Genomic DNA, 20819 nt, shown 5'->3' with positions numbered 1-20819 from the left:
TGGCAGTGAATGTGACTGACACCTCTCCATCTATGTACTATGTGTATATATGTCCAATATCCAGACACATCCATATGTATCTGATTCTAAAGCATTACCTCCATGCACTTCCATGCGCCTGAATTCATATAGATTCAATGGGTCCATACATTAGGGCTACTGAGGAATATTAAGCGGCTGTTTCAGAGTGATTTTGGTCCATGACCCAGTTAGGGACTCGTGTCTGGTCAAATGAGAGGAACTCTGGGAAGTTGTGTTTTTTTAGCCGCTAGCTACTCAGCTCTGGCACATCTGTGACAGAAGCCTTTCGGACCTCCAAATGCGTTTGCGGGGACTCAAAGGCTTGTGTCCTCACTTGGCCGTGCGGTGTGGGATTGTGAGGACATAGGGATTACATGTCCTCATTTTGGCATCCTTACAGTGTGTCTTTTAGGACTCAATGACCCACAACCTTACTTTAATATCCAGTGTGTTTGTGAGGACTTACTGACCTGTGTCCTCACTTTTCCAGTGTGTCTTTGAGGACTAAATGAGCCATGTCCTCACTTTGCCGTCTGTGGCTGTTTAGATCTTACAGTTTTCTGAAGGTGTTCAAGTAGAACTTTCAGTTTCTGAAGGTCTTTCAGTTAGCTACTGCTCCCACGGTGAATGTGGCATTTCATTCAAAATGACCTAATAATTACTCCAACTTTGTGGTTCATTAAAAGAGGCACCATTATAACATTTGGTACAAGACAGGTACCAATTGTGTTGAATTCTTTAAGGTTGCACCAAAAAGCAGCGCTTGCTACCACGTGAGTGAAAAAAGTGTCAGTCAAATACAATACCAACTGAAAAGGAACTATAAAATAAAACATTTCTTTACAATCGCTGAATTACTTGGAATCGATATGGAATTGACCCTAACCTTTGTGAAAAAGTTAAAGTTCCCTCCAATGTAACTACAGACCCTCTCCATTGCCTCCTTAGACCACCGGAGTGATCCCACCGCTGCCAAGAATTTAGTGAGAGAGAGAGAGATGCAACAGGGACTCAAGCCATTGCTCCCAAGGTGCAGAGGCAGGCATCTTATGGACTGTGCCTCCGGGCAGAGGTAGTAAAATGCTCATATATGCCATGTTACGAAATGATTTAAAAGAAAACGCTACTATTTCGATTTCAGACTAAGGTCAATGTCATCACATCAGTATAAAGATATATTATTGATGTAATTTGGAGCATGTAATGACAGAGGTGGCTCTAAAAAAAAATGCATTGAGATCGTTAGATAACTATCTTGCAATCGCACACACGCATGCGCGCACACACACACACACACACACAGTTCCTCTCTCTTTTACACACACACATCCGACACACATTATGCAACCCGCTTTAGGTCAAAATGAGAGCAATCTGTTCTTGTTAAACACCCCGGCGCAGGACTGTTAATGGCCTTGTTAGGAGACACAGGCTCGTTTTTTAAATGAATTTGCACTGAAGTTTGCCAGCATCGAACATTGAAGGGGGAACACCAACGGTTAAAACGCACCCCTCATTATCTGCCTTTCCCCATATATTACCCATGCTAATATCCCTGTATTACAGGAAAGGAAGGGATCGTCTTCGGTTCTCGGCTTTCTCTCTATTGCTCTCTAATTTGAGGTACTGTGGGTAGTCAACCTTTTATTATGAGCCAGGTGTGTGCGCTCCTCCCTATGATACTGATAGTGATTTGTCTATTGCACCTTTTGTTTTATATGCACTTTGCACATTTTAGGGCATCATGTCCTAAATAAATAAGATAGATTTTTGCATCTGAGCCTCCATTTTGTGTGGCTATCTATCCTCCCTAAACTCTCGATTTGTCTGTTGTATACAGGGCTGTACACATGTGTGTAATTCTTCAGTTCCCTCCCAGGACTGCTGACCTGGGACATCAACCTTAAAAGTCCAATGCGGTGGTTTTTATTTCAATATCAAATCATTTCTGGGTAACAACTAAGTACCTTACTGTGATTGTTTTCAATTAAAATGGTTTATTAAAAAATAAACTAAAATAGCTTCTTAGCAAAGAGCAATTTCTCAAGCAAGACTTTTTCTAGGTCTGTCTGGGAGTGGTCTGAGTGGGGAGGTTGAAACTGAAAACTAGCTGTTATTGGCAGAGGGATTTGGAACTCTCTTTCTTATTGGTCTATTAACTAATTTACCCCCTGGTGATGTCACCAGGCAGGCCAAAGCTCCATCCCACCAAAACAGGATGAAATTTCAGGCAGTCTTTTCAAACAGCTCACAATTTTCACACTATTATTCCAAACTCATAGTGTGGAAATATATATTAAACACCGGTAAAACATGTTTTTGACCGCAGAGGGGCTTTATTCCGCTAGGAAACATCTGCTAAATATGTATGTATATTGATTATTTTGCATACAGAACATACACACTTGGTTTCTGTTATGTAAATATATACTCAAACACACACACACACACACACACACACACACACACACACACGTATATATACTTTCTTTACACATACTGCAGTGTACACACTTTACTCCCCTCCTCCCACTGCCTGTTAATAAACACAAATATTTACTCTGCATCACACGTCAACCTTGCACATACACTCCATTTCTGGGCAACCTCATGCTCCTGGCTAGACACAACCTTCCGCACATACTCTCTCTAGCTTGCATACAAGCCCACACTAACTCTCTTCACCTCTCTGTCATAGGTTTACACTCTCCTCTGCATAAACACACTCTTCCTTGCCAGCATGTGCACAAGTGTGAACACACACACACACACACACACACACACACACACACACACACACTCCTTATCTCTCTCAGTCACATTTTCACCCCCCACCATTGTTCTCATTGCTCCACCTCATCTCATATACCCAGTGTGGTGCAGTGAGGACCTAGAGGGGGGCATTGCACTGGATTGTTCTGTGACTGTTACCATCTGAGGCTGTTACCATCTGAGACTGTAGCCTACTATATTATCACCCCCCCTCTCCGCCCTTTACACCTCCTGCACAGGAGAAAATGGACCTAACTCCTAATTTATGATCACTTCTGTATTTAAATCGATATAGTCCTGGGCCTGAGTCGGCAGCATTTCAGTGGCGGCGTTGACCAGATCCTTCGAAGGCGTCCAGGCGTCATGGGAATAGGGCTGAAATTAGCCTCGTTGTCGTCGTGCGCCGGCAGTTCTCCAGGAATATGCGTGAATATGGTGAGATTCATTCCACTGGCTACCGCTACACTCAGCTGCAGAAGCGCGCTTCTCTGCTGCACGGTGTCGGAAGCAGAGTACTGCACCCTCCGCCGCGTTTCATACGCAAACCCCAACACCAAATGAGACGTAATGTGTTGAGACAGCACAAGCTCGTCAACGTATCCGAGGTCGCTGGTGCTTGTGTGTCGTGAAGGCAGCCGAAGACGCTCTTAGTCCAATCAGAGTTCAAAGGGAGAGAGGGCTAAGATAGTAATTAGTGATCGAAACACTCATTTGATTTACTAGCATTAGTTAAGTACAGTAAGTGGGGATTCCCTGGTCCCATTCTGGTGGTTCTGCTGCCCTCTGGCGGAGAGACGAAGACTGTGCTGCAAAACAGATAGAACAGACTACTATTACGACTCATACATAGTCAATGTCCACCGGTTCCAGTCTGGCCATCACATGTACATTTCGTTAGCTTCTTTAATTACAGTATAAATTAAACATTTCACAGTTCAGAGGCCTTGTTAGGGGATTGAATGTTATTCAATGGATTCCCGATTTTATCTCATACATCATATATATTTAAAGAAATAGGTTAAAATAACATATTCAACAGAATATAACATTTTCATGTGGGAAGTCCAGGTAGACAAGAAGTAAGAAAATATCATCAAATACTACATTCCATCTCTTCTACATCAGATATGACCGGAGCTAATGCTGAGCTTCACAGACAGCATAAACCTGGGTCATACTACCACCCTCTGGTTGGCCTGGGCTACTACCGTTGACCTGCCAACCTGTCTGTCAAATCAAATCAACGTTTTATTGGTCACATACACAGATGTGCAGATGTTATCATAGGTGCAGAGAAATGTTTGTGTTTCTCTGCAGCAATAACTAGCAATATAAAACAATACACTCATAATCCAAAAAGTAGAAATTAAGAAATATCAGAACGACCAATATCAGAATGAGCAATGGCAGACTGTGGAATATACAACACCAGTCAAAAGTATGGACATGCCTACTCATTCAAGGGTTTTTCTTTATTTTGTACTATTTTCTACACTGTAGAATACTAGTGAAGACATCAAAACTATAAAATAACATATACGGAATCAAGTAGTAACCAAAAAACACTTAAACACCCTCTGCCTTGATGACAGCTTTGCACACGCTTGGCATTCTCTCAACCAGCTTCACCTGGAATACTTTCCAACAGTCTTAAAGGAGTTCCCACATATGCTGAGCACTTGTTGGCTGCTTTTCCTTCACTCTGCGCTCCAACTCATCCCAAACCATCTCAATTGGGTTGAGGTCAGGTGATTGTGGAGGCCAGGTCATCTGATGCAGCACTCCATCACTCTCCTTCTTGGTCAAATAGCCCTTACACAGCCTGGAGATGTGTTGGGTCATTGTCCTGTTGAAAAACAAATGATAGTCCCACTAAGCGCAAATCAGATGGGATGGTGTATTGCTGCAGAATGCTGTGGTAGCCATGCTGGTTAAGTGTGCCTTGAATTATAAATAAATCACAGACCAGCAAAGCACCCCCACACCATCCCACCTCTACTCAATGCTTCAAGGTAGGAACCACACATGCGGAGATCATCCATTCACCTACTCTGCGTCTCACAAAGACATGGCGGTTGGAACCAAAAATCTCAAATTTGGACTCATCAGACCAAAGGACAGATTTGCACCAGTCTAATGTCCGTTACTCATGTTTCTTGACCCAAGCAAATCTCTTCTTCTTATTGGTGTCCTTTAGTAGTGGTTTATTTGCAGCAATTCGACCATGAAGGCCTGTTTCACACAGTCTCCTCTGAACAGTTGATGTTGAGATGTGTCTGCTACTTGAATTCTGTGAAGCATTTATTTGGGCTGCAATCTGGGGCTGCAATCTGAGGCTGGTAACACTAATGAACTTATCCTCTGCAGCAGAGGTAACTCTGGATCTTCCTTCCTGTGGTGGTCCTCATGAGAGCCAGTTTCATTATAGTGCTTGAAGGTTTTTGCAACTTTACTTGAAGAAACTTTCAAAGTTCTTGAAATGTTCCGCATTGTCTGACCTTCATGTCTTAAAGTAATGATGGACTGTCATTTCTCTTTGCTTATTTGAGCTGTTCTTGCCATAATATGGACTTGGTCTTTTACCAAATAGGGATATCTTCTGTATACCAGCCCTACCTTGTATATGAATAGATATGAATAGAAAAGGTGTGTACAGCAGTAGTTATAAAGGATGAGCCTAGAATACAGTAGACATATAACCTGGGTAAAACGGTACGCAAACATTATTAAAGTGACTAGTTTTCAATGACTCTATGTACATAGGGCAGCAGTCTCTAAGGTGCAGGGTGGTAGCCGGCTAGTAACAGTGACAAAGCAGGGTACTGGGTGGATGCCGGGTAGTGATGACTGTTTAACAGTCTGATGGCCTGGAGATAAAAGCTGTTTATCAGTCTCCCGGTCCTTGTTTTGATGCACCTGTGGTGTCTCCGCCTAGATGGTAGCTGGGTGAACAGCCGTGTCTCGGGTGGCTGGACTCTTCTTGGCCTTCCTATGAAACCGGGTGCTGTAGATGTCCTGGAGGGCAGGCAGTGTGTCCCTGATGATGCATTGGGCTGACCGCACCACCCTCTGGAGAGCGCTGCCGTTTTGGATAGTGCAATTGCCGTACCAGGTGGTGATACAGCCTGACAGGGTGCTCTTAATGGTGCCTCTGTAGAAGTTCGTGAGGGTCTTAGGGGCCACGGCAAGTTTCTTCAGCGTCACTCACAGAGGCAGGGAGCTGTGATGCAGTATTGGTCTCCCGGGCAGGAACACAACACTAATTGCATATCAATGCCTGTTTTCCATGGCAGACTCATTAACAAGCTCTTCAGCTCCTCATAATGGCCAATATTTAGAAAATAAACCTCAGGCGAATAGCCTGTAAATGATTATACCTCTTTCAAGCCTGTCCTGTAGTTGTTCTCATGTAGTATGCTAAGTGCGAGGTTTATTAGAGGATGTTTGTGGGGAGAATATTAATACTGTATTACTATTGACAGTGTGTTCATTTATTTCCCAGAGTGAGTTGATGCCAAATGGATGCTGTCAAATCTGCAACAACAGTGTTGCCGAATGTTCAGTTCAAGTTCTGATCTTTGCTTGAATGGGTTTTGGGGTGAGAGGTCTTTAAAAAAGTAATGAAGAAAAACCAATGAGGTTGAAAGAGTCTCCTTGGATCTTTATCTCTCCCCATGTCTCTCTCTCTAGCTCTCTATCAGCTTCCTGCCTTTCACACGCTCTACACCTCTCCACCCCCCTTCTCTCCCCCATGTCTCTAAGCCCCTTTCCCTATTTGTCACAAAGTCCCCCTCTTCCTTCCTCTCTTTTTAAACTCTTCATTTCCATCTTGGGTTCTAGCCTTTTCCTCTTTCTCTCTGTCCTACTCACTGTGTGTGTGTGTGCCTTTTCCTGTCACATAACTCCTGTGCACTGTTCAGGGTTTACTTTGGCCTGGTTTCTGCTCTAGTTTGTCTAGTACGAACAAGAGAGGGAACAGGCTGTTCAGCCAATATATACCACAAAAGCATGTGGACTTGACTATTTCAGCAACACACGTTGTTGACAGGTGTATAAAATCGAGCACACAGCCATGCAATCTCCATTGACAGACATTGGCAGTAGAATGGCCTTACTGAAGAGCTCAGTGGCTTTCAATGTGGCACCTTCATAGGATGCCACCTTCCACTTTTTCAAATTTCTGCCCTGAGAAAAATAATATTCAATTCTATTTTGAATGGCAAGCCAGACAAAATTAAAAGGGTCTATTTATATAATGAATATGAATTCTGAGGGCAGAAATGATTAAATATTAAAGCATTAGACCTCTCACTAAAGGTGTCAGTGTAACGGCTGTCGTAGAGAGGGGACCAAAGCACAGCGTTTTGAGTGCTCATGATGAATATTTATTTTAACTCAGAACACTAAAGACAAAATAACAACCAAACGGCCAACAGTTCTGTCAGGTACAGAAAACTAAACAGAAGACAACTACCCACAAAACACAGGTGGGAAAAGGCTGCCTAAGTATGGTTCCCAATCAAAGACAACGATAGACAGCTGCCTCTGATTGGAAACCATACCTGGCCAAAACATAGAAATATAAATACATAGAATGCCCACCCCATATCACACCCCGACCTAACTAAACAGAGAAAAACGGCTCTCTCAGGTCAGGGCGTGACAGTCAGTCATACAAAAGTTATACTTAAATACAAACGGGTTCTCTAGCAAACCAGATGGTATGGCGTATTTTTTTAATTTCTTTTTATTTAACCTTTATTTAACCAGGTAGGCTAGTTGAGAACAAGTTCTCATTTGCAACTGCGACCTGGCCAACATAAAGCATACCAATTCGACACATACAACAACACAGAGTTACACACGGAATTAACAAAACATACAGTCAATAATACAGTAGAAAAAAAAGAAAACAAAAAGTCTATATACAGTGAGAGCAAATGAGGTAAGTTAAGGCAATAAATAGGCCATGGTGGCAAAGTAATTACAATGTAGCGATTAAACACTGGAATGGTAGATGTGCAGAAGATGAATGTGCAAGTAGAGATACTGGGGTGCAAAGGAGCAAGATAAATAAATAAATACAGTATGGGGATGAGGTAGGTACATAGATGGGCAGTTTACAGATTTTACATTTTAGCAGACGCTCTTATCCAGAGGGACTTACAGTAGTGAATGCATACATTTCATACACTTTTTTCTCCATACTGGTCCCCCGTAGGAATCGAACCCACAACCCTGGCGTTGCAAACACCATGCTCGACCAACTGAGCCACATGGGCTATGTACAGGTGCAGTGATCTGTGAGCTGCTCTGACAGCTGGTGCTTAAAGCTAGTGAGGGAGATCTGAGTCTCCAGCTTCAGAGATTTTTGCAGTTCGTTCCAGTCATTGGCAGCAGAGAACTGGAAGGAAAGATGACCAGAGGAGGAATTGGCTTTGGGGGTGACCAGTGAGATATACCTGCTGGAGCGCGTGCTACGAGTGGGTGCTGCTATGGTGACCAGTGAGCTGAGATAAGGCAGGGCTTTACCTAGCAGAGACTTGTAGATAACCTGTAGCCAGTGGGTTTGGCGACGAGTATGAAGCGAGGGCCAACCAACGAGAGCGTACAGGTCGCAATGATGGGTAGTGTACGGGGCTTTGGTGACAAAACGGATGGCACTGTGATAGACTGCATCCAGTTTGTTGAGTAGAATGTTGGAGGCTATTTTATAGATGACATCACCGAAGTCGAGGATCGGTAGGATGGTCAGTTTTACGAGGGTATGTTTGGCAGTGTGAGTGAAGGATGCTTTGTTGCAATATAGGAAGCCGATTCTAGATTTAATTTTGGATTGGAGATGCTTAATGTGAGTCTGGAAGGAGAGTTTACAGTCTAACCAGACACCCAGGTATTTGTAGTTGTCCACGTATTCTAAGTCAGAGCTGTCCAGAGTAGTGATGCTGGACGGGCGTGCAGGTGCGGGCAGTGATCGATTGAATAGCATACATTTAGTTTTACTTGGGTTTAAGAGCAGTTGGAAGCCACGGAAGGAGAGTTGTATGGCATTGAAGCTCGTCTGGAGGTTAGTTAACACAGTGTCCAAAGAGGGGCCAGAAGTATACAGAATGGTGTCGTCTGCGTAGAGGTGGATCAGAGAATCACCAGCAGCAAGAGCAACTTCATTGATGTATATGCAGAACTCTATGGTAGCCATGCTGGTTAAGTGTGCCTTGAATTCTAAATAAATCACAGACAGTGTCACCAGCAAAGCACCATCACACCTCCTCCTCCGTGCTTCACGATGGGTAGCACACAAGCAGAGATTACCCGTTTACCTACTCTGCGTCTCACAAAGACACGGCGGTTGTAACCAAAAATGTTAAATCTGGACTCATCAGACCAAAGCACAGATTTCCACCAGTCTAATGTCCATTACTCGTGTTTCTTGGCCCATGCAAATCTCTTCTTCTTATTGGGGTCCTTTAGTAGTGGTTTCTTTGCAGCAATTCAACCAAAAAGGCCTGATTCACGCAGTCTCCTCTGAACAGTTGATGTTTTATATGTGTCTGTTACTTGAACTCTGTGAAGCATGTATTTGGGCTGCAATTTCTGAGGCTGGTAACTCTAATGAACTTATCCTCTGCAGCAGAGGTAACTCTGGGTCTTTCTTTCCTGTGGCGGTCCTCATGAGAGCCAGTTTCATTATAGTGCTTGATGGTTTAAAGTTTAAAGAAACGTTCAAAGTTCTTGAAATGTTCCGCATTGATGGACCTTCATGTCTTAAAGTAATGATGGACTTTCATTTCTCTTTGCTTATTTGAGCTGTTCTTGCCATAATATCAACTTGGTCTTTCAACAAATAGAGCTATCTTCTGTATGCCCCCCCTACTTTGTCACCACACAAATGATTGGCTCAAACGCATTAAGAAGGAAAGAAATTCCACAAATTAACTTTTAACAAGGTACACCTGTTAATTGAATTGCATTCCAGGTGACTACCTCATGAAGCTGGTTGAGAGAATGCCAAGAGTGTGCAAAGCTTTCATCAGGGCAAAGGGTGGCTACTTTGAAGAATCTCAAATGTAAAGAATATTGTTTGCTTATTATATGATTCCATATGTGTTATTTCATAGTTCTGATGTCTTCACTATTAGTCTACAATGTAGAAAAAAGTCAAAATAAAGAAAAACCCTGGAATGAGTAGGTGTGTCCAACCTTTTGACTGGTACTGTGTGTACATTAATATATACACTACCGTTCAAAGGTTTGGGTCACTTAGAAATGTCCTTGTTTTTGAAAGAAAAGCAATTTTTTTTGTCCATTCAAATAACATCAAATTGATCAGTTAATGTTGTAAATGGAGCTGGAAACAGCAGATTTTTTATGGAATATCTACATAGGTGTACAGAGGCCCATTACTCCTGTGTTCCAATGGCACGTTGTGTTAGCTAATCCAAGTTTATCATTTTAAAAGGCTAATTGATCATTAGAAAACCCTTTTGCAATTATGTTAGCACAGCTGAAAACTGTTGTACTGATTAAAGAAGCAGTAAAACTGGCCTTCTTTAGACTAGTTGAGTATCTGGAGAATCAGCATTTGTGGGTTCGATTACAGGCTCAAAATAGCCAGAAACAAAGAACTTTCTTCTGAAACTCATCAGTCTATTCTTGTTCTGAGAAATGAAGGCTATTCCATGCGAGAAATTGCCAAGAACCTGAAGATCTCGTACAACGCTGTGTACTACTCCCTTCACAGAACAGTGCAAACTGGCTCTAAGCAGAATAGAAAGAGGAGTGGGATGCCCCGGTGCACAACTGAGCAAGAGGACAAGTACATTAGAGTGTCTAGTTTGAGAAAAGACACCTCACAAGTCCTCAACTGGCAGCTTCATTAAATAGTAACCTCAAAACACCAGTCTCAACGTCAACAGTGAAGAGGCGACTCCGGGATGCTGGCCTTCTAGGCAGAGTTCCACTGTCCAGTGTCTGTGTTCTTTTGCCCATCGTTTATTTTTATTGGCCAGTCTGAGATATGGCTTTTTCTTTGCAACTATGCCTAGAAGGATCCCGGAGTCGCCTCTTCACTGTTGATGTTGAGACTGGTATACGCCTATGTAGATATTCCATAAAAAAATCTGCCGTTTCCAGCTACAATAGTCATTTACAACATTAACAATGTCTACACTGTATTTCTGATAAATGTTATGTTATTTTAATGGACAAAAAATGTGCTGATCGTTCAAAAACAAGGAAATGTGTTTTGAACGGTAGTGTATGTAGGTATGTATGTTTATATATATATTTATTTACAAAAAATATATATGGGGGATTGGAAATGATGCAGAAAATTACATCTATTTGCAATATTAAAGCTGATCTACCCCTTAAAATAAAATAAAATATTCATAATAATCTGCCCTGCTAGAGCTTCCCTGGTCAACTGTAAGTGCTGTTATTGTAAAGTGGAAACGTCTAGGAGCTACAATGGCTCGGCCACACAAACTCACAGAATGGGACCGCCGAGTGCTGAAGCCTATAGCGCATTAAAATAATCGTCTGTCCTCGGTGGCAACACTCAATTCCGAGCAGTGGTGGGAAAATTACCCAATTGTCATACTTGAGTAAAAGTAAAGATACCTTAATAGAAAATGACTCAAGTAAAAGTGAAAGTCACCCAGTGAAATACTACTTGAGCAAAAGTCTAAAAGTATTTGGTTTTAAATATACTTAAGTATCAAAAGTAAATGTAATTGCTAAAATATAGTTAAGTATCAAAAGTTAAAGGTAAAGTATCAATCTTATCAAATTCCTTATATAAAGCTAACCAGGCAGAACCATTTTCTTGATTTTTTTAATTTACAGAAAGCCAGAGGCATGCTCCAACACATGCCAGAGGCATGCTCCAACACTCAGACATCCTTTACAAAGGAAGCATGTGTTTAGTGAGTCCTCCAGATCAGAGGCAGTAGGGTTGACCAGGGATGTTCTCTTGATAAGTGTGAATTAGACCATTTTCCTGTCCTGCTAAGCATTCAAAACGAGTACTTTTGGGTGTCAGGGAAAATGTATGGAGTAAAAAGTACATAATTTTCTTTAGGAATGTAGTGAATAATAAAGTAAAGTACAGATACCCCAAAAAACAACTTATGGATTACTTTCAAGAATTTTTACTTAAGTACTTTAGACTACATTTAGAAACGAAACATGACAATTTGAAAAATAAGACACGGGAGTATTTTGATTGAGAATAAAGATGACTTTCGAGTAGTAAGACATGTATAAAAGCAACAGATACCATTCATAAGAAGGGGCTAGAAGCGTCTTATATGGTGAGCTACCGAGTTCCAGACTGCCTCTGGAAGCAACGTCAGCCCAAGAACTGCTCGTTGGGAGCTTCATGAAATGGGTTTCCATGGCGGGGGTACGCCAAATACAAACTCGATTTTTCTTCACATTTTCAAACAGTACATTTATATTTTCCAACAAGGCTATACATTTGGGTGAGGTTTTATTCTCACCTGAGTAGCCTCATTTCACTGCCAAAAATAACATTAAACCATCTAGTGTTCAGCGAAATAACAACACAATGTCAAATACAGGTAGTCTAGTCAAATAATTAACATCCAATCACATTAATGAGAAGAGTGTGCTTGAAAGGATGCACATAACTCTGCAATGTTGGGCTGTATTGGAGAGAGTCTCAGTCTTAAATCATTTTCCACACAGTCTGTGCCTGTATTTAGTTTTCATGCTAATGAGGGCCGAGAATCCACTCTCACATAGGTACGTGGCATCAGTGTCTTAACAGTGTGATTTGCTAAGGCAAGAAACTCTGAGCGCAGCCCTATCCAGAAATCTGGCAGTGGCTTCTGATTAGAGTTCGGGGGCCTTGCTTTTACAAAGTGAACCACTTTCACTGTAGTGTCCAAAACGTCTTTCAAGCTATCAGGCATTCCCTTGGCAGCAAGAGCCTCTTGGTGAATGCTGCAGTGTACCCAAGCGACGTCGGGAGCAACTGCTTGCACGCGCGTTACCACTCCACTATGTCTTGATGAAGGCATTGTCTGTATAGTTTTTTTGGCCTTTTCCCCCAGCATTGTCCCAGCCATATCTGCTGCAGCAGGAAGAATTAAGTCCTCCACAATAGTATGGGGCTTGCCTGTACTAGCCACTCGGTAGCTCACCATATAATACGCTTCTAGCCCCTTTTTTATTAATGGTATCTGTTGCTTTTCTACATGTCTTACTACTCGAAAGTCATCTTTATTCTCACTCAAAAAACTCCTGTGGCTTATTTTTCAAATTGTCATGTTTCGTTTTTAAATGTCTGCGAAAGAGGGAAGGTTTCCCTCGAGAGAGTAACGGTTAATGTGTTTGGATGTTAATTATTTGACTAGGCTACCTGTATTTGACATAGAGTTGTTATTTCACTGAACACTAGATGTTTTCATTTTATTTTTGGCAGTGAGGCTACTCAGGCGAGAAAAAAACTTCACCCAAATGTATAGCCCTGTTGTAAAATATAAACGTACTGTTTGAAAATGTGAATAAAAAATATTTATAAATTCATTATTAAAAAAAACGTGAATCACATTTTTATTTTGCGTACCCTTGACGGCATTGCGCGTACCCCGTACCCCAGTTTGGGAATACCTGTTATAAACGATCCATCTAATCATTTTTAACTTCAACTGGGTGGGTAATAACTGATCTCCTCACAGTGAGGGGTGATGGTAGAAAGGCACTCTGGCACAAAATGGCTGTCAACCAACCTCCATTAAGGTGTTTAATAGTGGCCGCAGCCATCTCATAACAATGCACTGTACTGTAAGTACTCCAAGATCTGTTGAGCAGCTCCATCTCAATTAAATGTGTTATGGCATTAATGAGCTTCCATATAAGTCACTATGTGTGTATGAGTGTGTATAGTCCAGGGCTGGTACATAGTAAAAACACATTTCAGTCAACACTTTGGACCTCCGTTTCAATTTGCCACAGTTCTATTCTTATTGTTGTTGCATTGTTGAGAGGTGAACCTGCAAGTAAGCATTTCATTGTAATGTGTACACCGCGTGCGTGTTCCTGTGCATATGACAAATGACTTGTAAAAGAATTGAACTGGACGCAAACCATTTTCATGTGGTGCATCTGTGTGTGTGAATGAGAACACCTATCTATAATGCCTCCATTAAGGTGTCCCTTGCTGTGATAAAACATTGTACTTTTCTAAGGATAGACTGTGTTCTGCACAACTCGTGGAGATATGTGAACAGATAACTTTCTCTCTCCACGCTTTCCCAATCATCCCACCCGCATCCGCTCCTCTGACGCCGACACAAAGACAAATCGAAACAGACGGAACAGGTTTTAATATGAAAATTATTTTTATTCTGTTCTGCTTGCAGTACAGCACAGTATCGTCTTTCCAGTGGTGCGGCAGTCCAACATGACCACTGTGTTCTGCTCCAGTATGGCACATTGATTCTCACACAGTGACGCAGTGCAAGTCCGTCTGGACACAGTGTGGAGTAAAAACCGCGCAGGGTTAGCGAACAGAGACAGCGCTGGAAGGGGCGCTACAGTGGGGATTATTATGGAGGAACACAGTGTGTTTTTGTTTAGTTCAGCACGACAGATGCAGCTTTGCAGAATGAAAGCACACACCACAGTCCTGGTATGGCTCACTATGGATAGTATACTGCTGCATGATGCAAAAAAGCCTTTTGATGCCGGCTAGGCTATATTGTGTGTAAAGAAGTCGCTGTACACGTCAACACATTGGTCCAGTTGGAATCCAGGCCCCAGTATCTCACCAGAAGGTCATGTTGTTGGACAGGCTATGCCCTGGTAAAAAACCTTATAATCCAATAGTTATTAATAACGTGTTACAGTCAAGGCCCATACTCACACTACTACAGTGACACGGTCGTCAGACACACACCTCAGTCACATCGCAAATATCATTGTTAACTGATCGTGGTTGATGGTCAGTAAGAACATAGTTAAGTACTGGTCTCTGATTTCACTGGGTTTTGAGGACAGGCAAAAATACAGCTTCCTAGATAATACTATCAATTTAGCAGACAAACTTAACGTATAATATCTTACCTTTGAAATATATTACTATATATAGATATGCTATTATTGAGATGAAATAAATATTCACCGATACTTTATATTTTAAAAAAAAGAACATTTTACAATTGCAGACACTCATCAACACAACAAATAGACATAAGGGGCAGATATTTCAATTAATTTGTGGTACAAATACCTTGGCAGGTAACATTTCGCCCACGGTTAGCCTCGTCATTGGATTCTTGTAAGCTGTTGATTGTAACAAGCAAAGCACTGCTTCCATTGTGTTCCTATAGCTCTTGGGTTAGCCAGGTTTTAAGAATGAAAAACTATACTATTAGCAACAGCGAGCACTCCCAGTTGTGGGTGAATTTTTCCTTCATATCTTATCAAATGGCACTGGAATGACAAACAATATCCTCATATCAAGATGCTGAACAATAATTGATCTAATGCTACCCAACTCCACAAATATATATGTGATATACATCTAGATATTCAAAGAAATGCAGACAAAACTTTACACGACACAATTTTGTGTTCACTTTTTTTCTTCAGCTGAAGTATGGCTCAGATGCAGTCGCAGACAGACGAATGAGCCGAACAGACTACATGGAGAAGATGGAACTAGCCTTGTGGGTTACTGACAACATGCACAAAAAGTCGTAACAGTATTCACTCTCCGCTACTCAACTTCCTGTTGCTTATGCTAATGCTAAAGGTGGGTGGATAATGGGCTGATTTGAAAGTACATCTGACTATGCAGGTATCAGCTTTGCAGTCAAATTGCTATAAATAAGCTAGCTCTTGATTACAGATTTACAAACGCATCTCTGGTAGCATCTTTTAGGCACCTATCATGTTGACATCATTACTGGGACACAGAGAATTCATTCTGACCATCTGTGCGGCCACATGTCCGACAATTCCATCTAGCATTTACCCAATGGTTTTCCACATGGTGCCCCCCCCCAAAATGCTACAATCTTAAAGTGTCTTCATAGTTGCAGCAGACTAGGTCAAGGCTACATTCTGTCTTATGGGGGGGAAAGGCTGCCAATGACGTTAGGTAGTTGAAAAACGTTTCGCCTGTACCCAGTATAGTACAGCACAGTGCTTACATTTTGTCATAATTAATACATTTGTCTCATATTATAATAACACATATAGTAAACTAACCTTTTTAAAATATAAAATGCATGAACTGTTGGTGTGCAGGTAATGTATTGCTCAAGAGGGACATGAATGGGGGAGTACCTGTGGTATAAATGAAACAGCATTGTATGTAAGCTCCACTGAAGTTTGGCACAGTGTAAGATCAGTCACAGTCGACTTACCCTGTTGTCAAGAATACAAACACAGTAAAACACAGACACACAGAATATCAAATATGAGTTTGAGAGGGTGAATGGGGAAAACAGAGAGGGCTATAGCTGCTATTCTATTCTCCCTAAAAGTGAAATATAGAACATACATGACCCCAGACTTCACAGTTCTGTGAAAGTTAAAGGAAAGTTAGGGGTTAATGTTAAGGGATGTAAATAAAATGTTTCTGCATTGGAGCCCTCAGTAGGGAGGTCTATGAATGAGTACCTGAGCCCTCAAGAGCAAATATAATTTGACAATAATAACCACTTCACTTCAAGACCCAAAGACACGCTGTGTCAGGAGGATGGCCCCATTTCTGAGATCCCACTTCGGACACCAATTTCATTGAACCAACAACACATGTAGTCTTTCAGATACTCTGACCGGAATGAAGAGAGCCCCAGTAAACATGACATTGCTGTGCACTCCCTCTCACTGGACAATGGGGGTTGTGCAAGAGTTGTAGGGGGCTGAGTTACAGGACTGCTGTTGCCACACAGTCATGACCCAAGGTTTCTGAATAGGTCAGCGGTTCCTACCCAGGTAGGTGTCTATGATTCGCCTCACACCTGACTCTCCACACTGGAGAAGTGTGCGGACCCCCTCCGTGAGCAGAGGCTCTTGGACTTGAGGGGCAGGTGAGGTGACTGTAACCTTTGGGGCTGGGGCACTGAGCGCAGTCTCTGGTACAGGAGTTTGGCACTAGCAGAAGCCATAGAAGACGGCTGGGGGGCGCCTGGGATGGAGGATACTACAGAGGGAGATGAGACCGAAGAGGATGAGGTGGGAAGAGGAACGTGGATGGGATGGGATGCAGAAGAAGGGGCAGGAAGGGCTGGGAGTGTTGGTGGAGGGAGGGAAGGGATGAGGGCTTGCGATGTAGAGGACTGCCGAATGCGGTCCGTCCGCTGTGTTCGCTGGATGCTGAGGTTGGACTGGCTTCCCGATTTGGGTTGATTCTGGGTCCGATCGGGTTTGGAGGAATGCCGTTTGGAATTGGAGCTGCTCCCGAAACGTTGACAGTGTAGAAATAGCTCCTCCTGGCTACGAGAGCTCACCTTGGCCCATTTAGAGTGAGCGTGTTGATGCTCGAGGGCAGATTGGCAGTTGCAAGCCACATCACCGCGCCCTTTGTCCTTCCTTTTCCCTTTCTTCTCCTCCTTCACGGGAAGCTTGTCCACGGACCAGTATCTTCGAGGAGCTGGTGGTGTCAATGGAGGTGGAGGCCACTGTGTACCACCTATCCTCCTTGAACCCCAGGCTCCACCTGATCCCCAGCCACCTTCCCCTGCTACACCTGCTCCCCCCCATCCCTCCCCATGCCTCAGTAACGAGTCATCCCTACTGTTTATGCTGCCAGCTTTTTCTCTGGCGGGATAAGTGCCGAAAAACCAACCTCCCCCTCCTATGCCCCCAACTGCCCTACCCTCATGACCATCCCAGTACCTTTCGAACTTTCCGAATTCTCCCGAGGAGCCGTCGTCGTCGGAATAGATGCCCACAACCTTATCGCGTTCCCTTTCGGACTCTGATGCGGTCCTTCTTCTTCTTTCGTGTCTCGTCTCTTGCTCCACTTTTCTCCTTTGCTCCTTGGAATCGTCATCCTCATCTTCGGAATCCCACTCATGAAACGACAGACCTTCTTTGGAGTGAACCTCTACTCTTTCGTTCATGCCCAACAAGGGGCGCTTCTCCCCTTCTTTTCCTAGGGCCTCTCTATCTGAACCCTTACTCCTGCGCCTGGATGAGAAAGGGATCAGTGGTAGAAATGCAGATGAAGGAGTCTCTGAGGATGGGTTTCCCGCTCCCCAGAATTTGACAGAGGTTGAGGGTTTACTGGAGCTCTGGTACTGCTTGCTGGAACTTGAAGGCCTATCTGCATGCCTGTGGCGAGAGTGAGGACTTCTGTTCCTTTCCTTGCCTCTAGTGTCGTCTCCATCATCTCTTTCCTTATCCTCTCTCTCTCTCCTCTCTTCATCCCTTGGAATATCCCATCCGTAACTTCTGATAGAACTTTCACTCTTTTTCCGCATGGAGTCACGCCTCGGAGCAGGGTAGGAAGAGTAGGCCTCTTGCGTTATCGCTTTGAGGTGCCCTCTCTGCTCACCATCTCCCTCGTGCTCTGATCGCTTGCCCCGGTCTCTTCTCTTCACCTTCTCCTCTTTCTTCCTCTTCTTCTTCACTTTACGCCGCTTGCGCTCCCGTTCTCTCTCCTTCTCCTCTCTCTTTTTTTTCTTCCGCCCTTTCTTCCTCCTCTTTCTCTCCCTTTCGCTCTCTTTGTGATGCCGTTTCTCCTCCTTCCCCTCAGCCCTGGTTCCTGTTCCTCTACGTCTTTCTCTCTCGCCCCAGGAGGCCCACCACTCCTGCAGCTGGGCTAGCTGGCTCCCTGCCCTCTCTCTCTCATACTGTAGACGAGGCTTGCGGGGTGGCACAGGCGGAGGGGGTGGACTGCAAGGCAGTGAGCGAGAGGACATGCGTCGGGATTTGCCCTTTCTCCGTACTAGCAGGAGGCTAGACTCCTCTGTCAGCTCATCAGAGTCATAGATGTCCTCGACATCTCTACTGCCAGCCCTGTACTTAAAACTCTGGGACGATGTGTATGAGGTGTTGGAGGATGAGGGTGAGTTGGAGCGTGAGAGGGAGACGGAGGATGAGGACGAAGATGAACTGGATGAGGTGGAGGAGCAGGAACTCGAGGTGTAGAGGGCGGAGTGAGAGGGAGTGGTAGGGGTAGTGTGGGCAGGGGACGAGACAGGGACAGGCAAAGGGAGTGGGGGAGGGCGACGGCTTCGCCTGCCACCTCCATCCCTTGCGCCGTACCGCCCTCCCCCTCTTCTCCCCAGGGGGAGGATGTTCTCATACAGAGGCCCCCCGGAGCCCTTTCTTTTAGGGAGGCTGCCTCTTCTCCAAAATAGCGGCCGATGTGGGGGTGAGGGGAGCGGTAGAGGGTGCTTGGACATGAAGTGCCAAGGGGGCGGTCCTTTAGAAGGTAGCCGTGGCATTCCTGAGGACTTTGTTCCCCTCTGGTTCATTTTGGGGGTCTGAGAGCCACCTGTTTGTGGGTCAGCATTTGCCCCTAAGCCCTCTGGATCGATCGGGCCATAGTATCGCTTGTATTCATCCAGGCCCCCGTCCCCTCCACCGGCTCCCCCAGCCCAATGAGGGGGCAAGCCCTGTTGAAACTGTGCCATGTCTGGGATCCCACCGCTGCCACCAATAGGTTTGTCCGTGCTGGGCTTGGGACGGTTCCAGCGGTCTACAACAGCCAATCTGCGGTCATGACGAGGCAGAAAAGTGGAGCACGGCATAGGACCCTCCATAAGGGGACTGTTTGATGGCCCAATGGCCATTGCAGAGTGCCCAGTAGTTGGAGGAGATGCAGCAGGAAGCATGCTGTATGCTTGCGGTTGTTGCTGCTGCTGATGCATCTGCTGCTGCTGCACCATAGCAAGGGTAGTGTTACAGGTTACAGCCGCGGAGATGTGGGATTGGGGTGGAGGCGGCATTGTGGGAACACTATGATATAGGGGAAGTGTATTTTTTAGGCCTCCAGAGATGGTTTCATCTTTAAACTTGCAGCAACTGTACATACCCTGGGTAGAGAGAGAAGGGAAAGCTAATTAGGATACAGCTAGCAAACTACACATCCCAGTATCCCTTGATGAGAATATTGATACTTATGAAAGTCGCTTAAAAACATGTGACTTTAGTAAGTCTCGTAAAACTAGGTTACATTTGTACATATGTTGTGGCAGAAATGTATCAGAAATGTGTCCCCATAGAAGACTGAATACACTTACCTCAGTGTCTGCATTTATGGTGCACTCAAGCTTCAGTTCAATTTATCTTTTTAAACTACCACCTAGTGTGCTGTGTACTGTGAAGCTCCCACTGCACTGCTCAAACAGTAAGTCACAACTGACTCTTTAAAAAAAGAATAAGCACTTTGTGACATCTGCTGATGTAGAAACGGCTTTATAAATACATTTGATTGATTGATTGAATAATCTGTCCTTTCTCTCCCCTCCAGCATAAAATGTGACATGCCATGAATATGGCGGATGCTGCTCTAGGCAATATCTCTACTCTGTACTCTGGGAGAGGTGGAAACTGACCACAAAATACTAATGAGGGTGGAAGAGGAACTTGTGACAGGTCTAATACATGTCTAATACTAAGTAATTTACTGCTTTAAAAGACTGATATGCAGCAATTATCGATTAAGTGCGTTGAATGGCGGGGCCATGTAAATCATAACAGCTTTATCACCTGATTCATTCAAAACCAATACATCTTAATGGAAAACGAGAGTCATCGCACTAATCAGATGGACACAAATCTGATGGACATGAATCAACATAGCCCATTGAGCACATGAATCAACATTCTGTGAAAGTCATGGTCGGACATCCCGGAACACCAACGTAGAACGCACTAGTACGAAAACACTTGACGTTACACAATGTCATCTGAAATCTGAGAGAAAATGTGGCTCAATTTTGACTAGGTCACCTTAAAACGAGGTCACCGTGTACGTAAATATTTTGATACAAGGACCTACCTTCTGAATAGTACTGCCTAAACAGACTGTGATG

General features: G+C 43.7%; 1 protein-coding gene across 1 annotated transcript in view; it reads right to left on the bottom strand.

Moving 5' to 3' along the window:
• Window positions 1-14143: 14143 nt before the first annotated feature.
• Window positions 14144-20819, bottom strand: part of LOC106570003 (uncharacterized) — a 38992-nt gene continuing 32316 nt past the window's right edge. Inside the window, exon 12 of the mRNA XM_014141846.3 lies at window positions 14144-19817. Coding sequence (XP_013997321.3) covers window positions 16788-19817 — 3030 coding nt within the window. The 3' untranslated portion in view covers window positions 14144-16787. The remainder of the gene's footprint in view (window positions 19818-20819) is intronic.

This window comes from Salmo salar, chromosome 14 (assembly GCF_965601325.2).
Source record: "Salmo salar chromosome 14, fSalSal1, whole genome shotgun sequence".
NCBI lineage: Eukaryota > Metazoa > Chordata > Actinopteri > Salmoniformes > Salmonidae > Salmo > Salmo salar.
The sequence above is the reverse complement of the archived record's forward strand: the minus strand, read 5'-3'. Positions and strand labels throughout refer to the sequence as shown.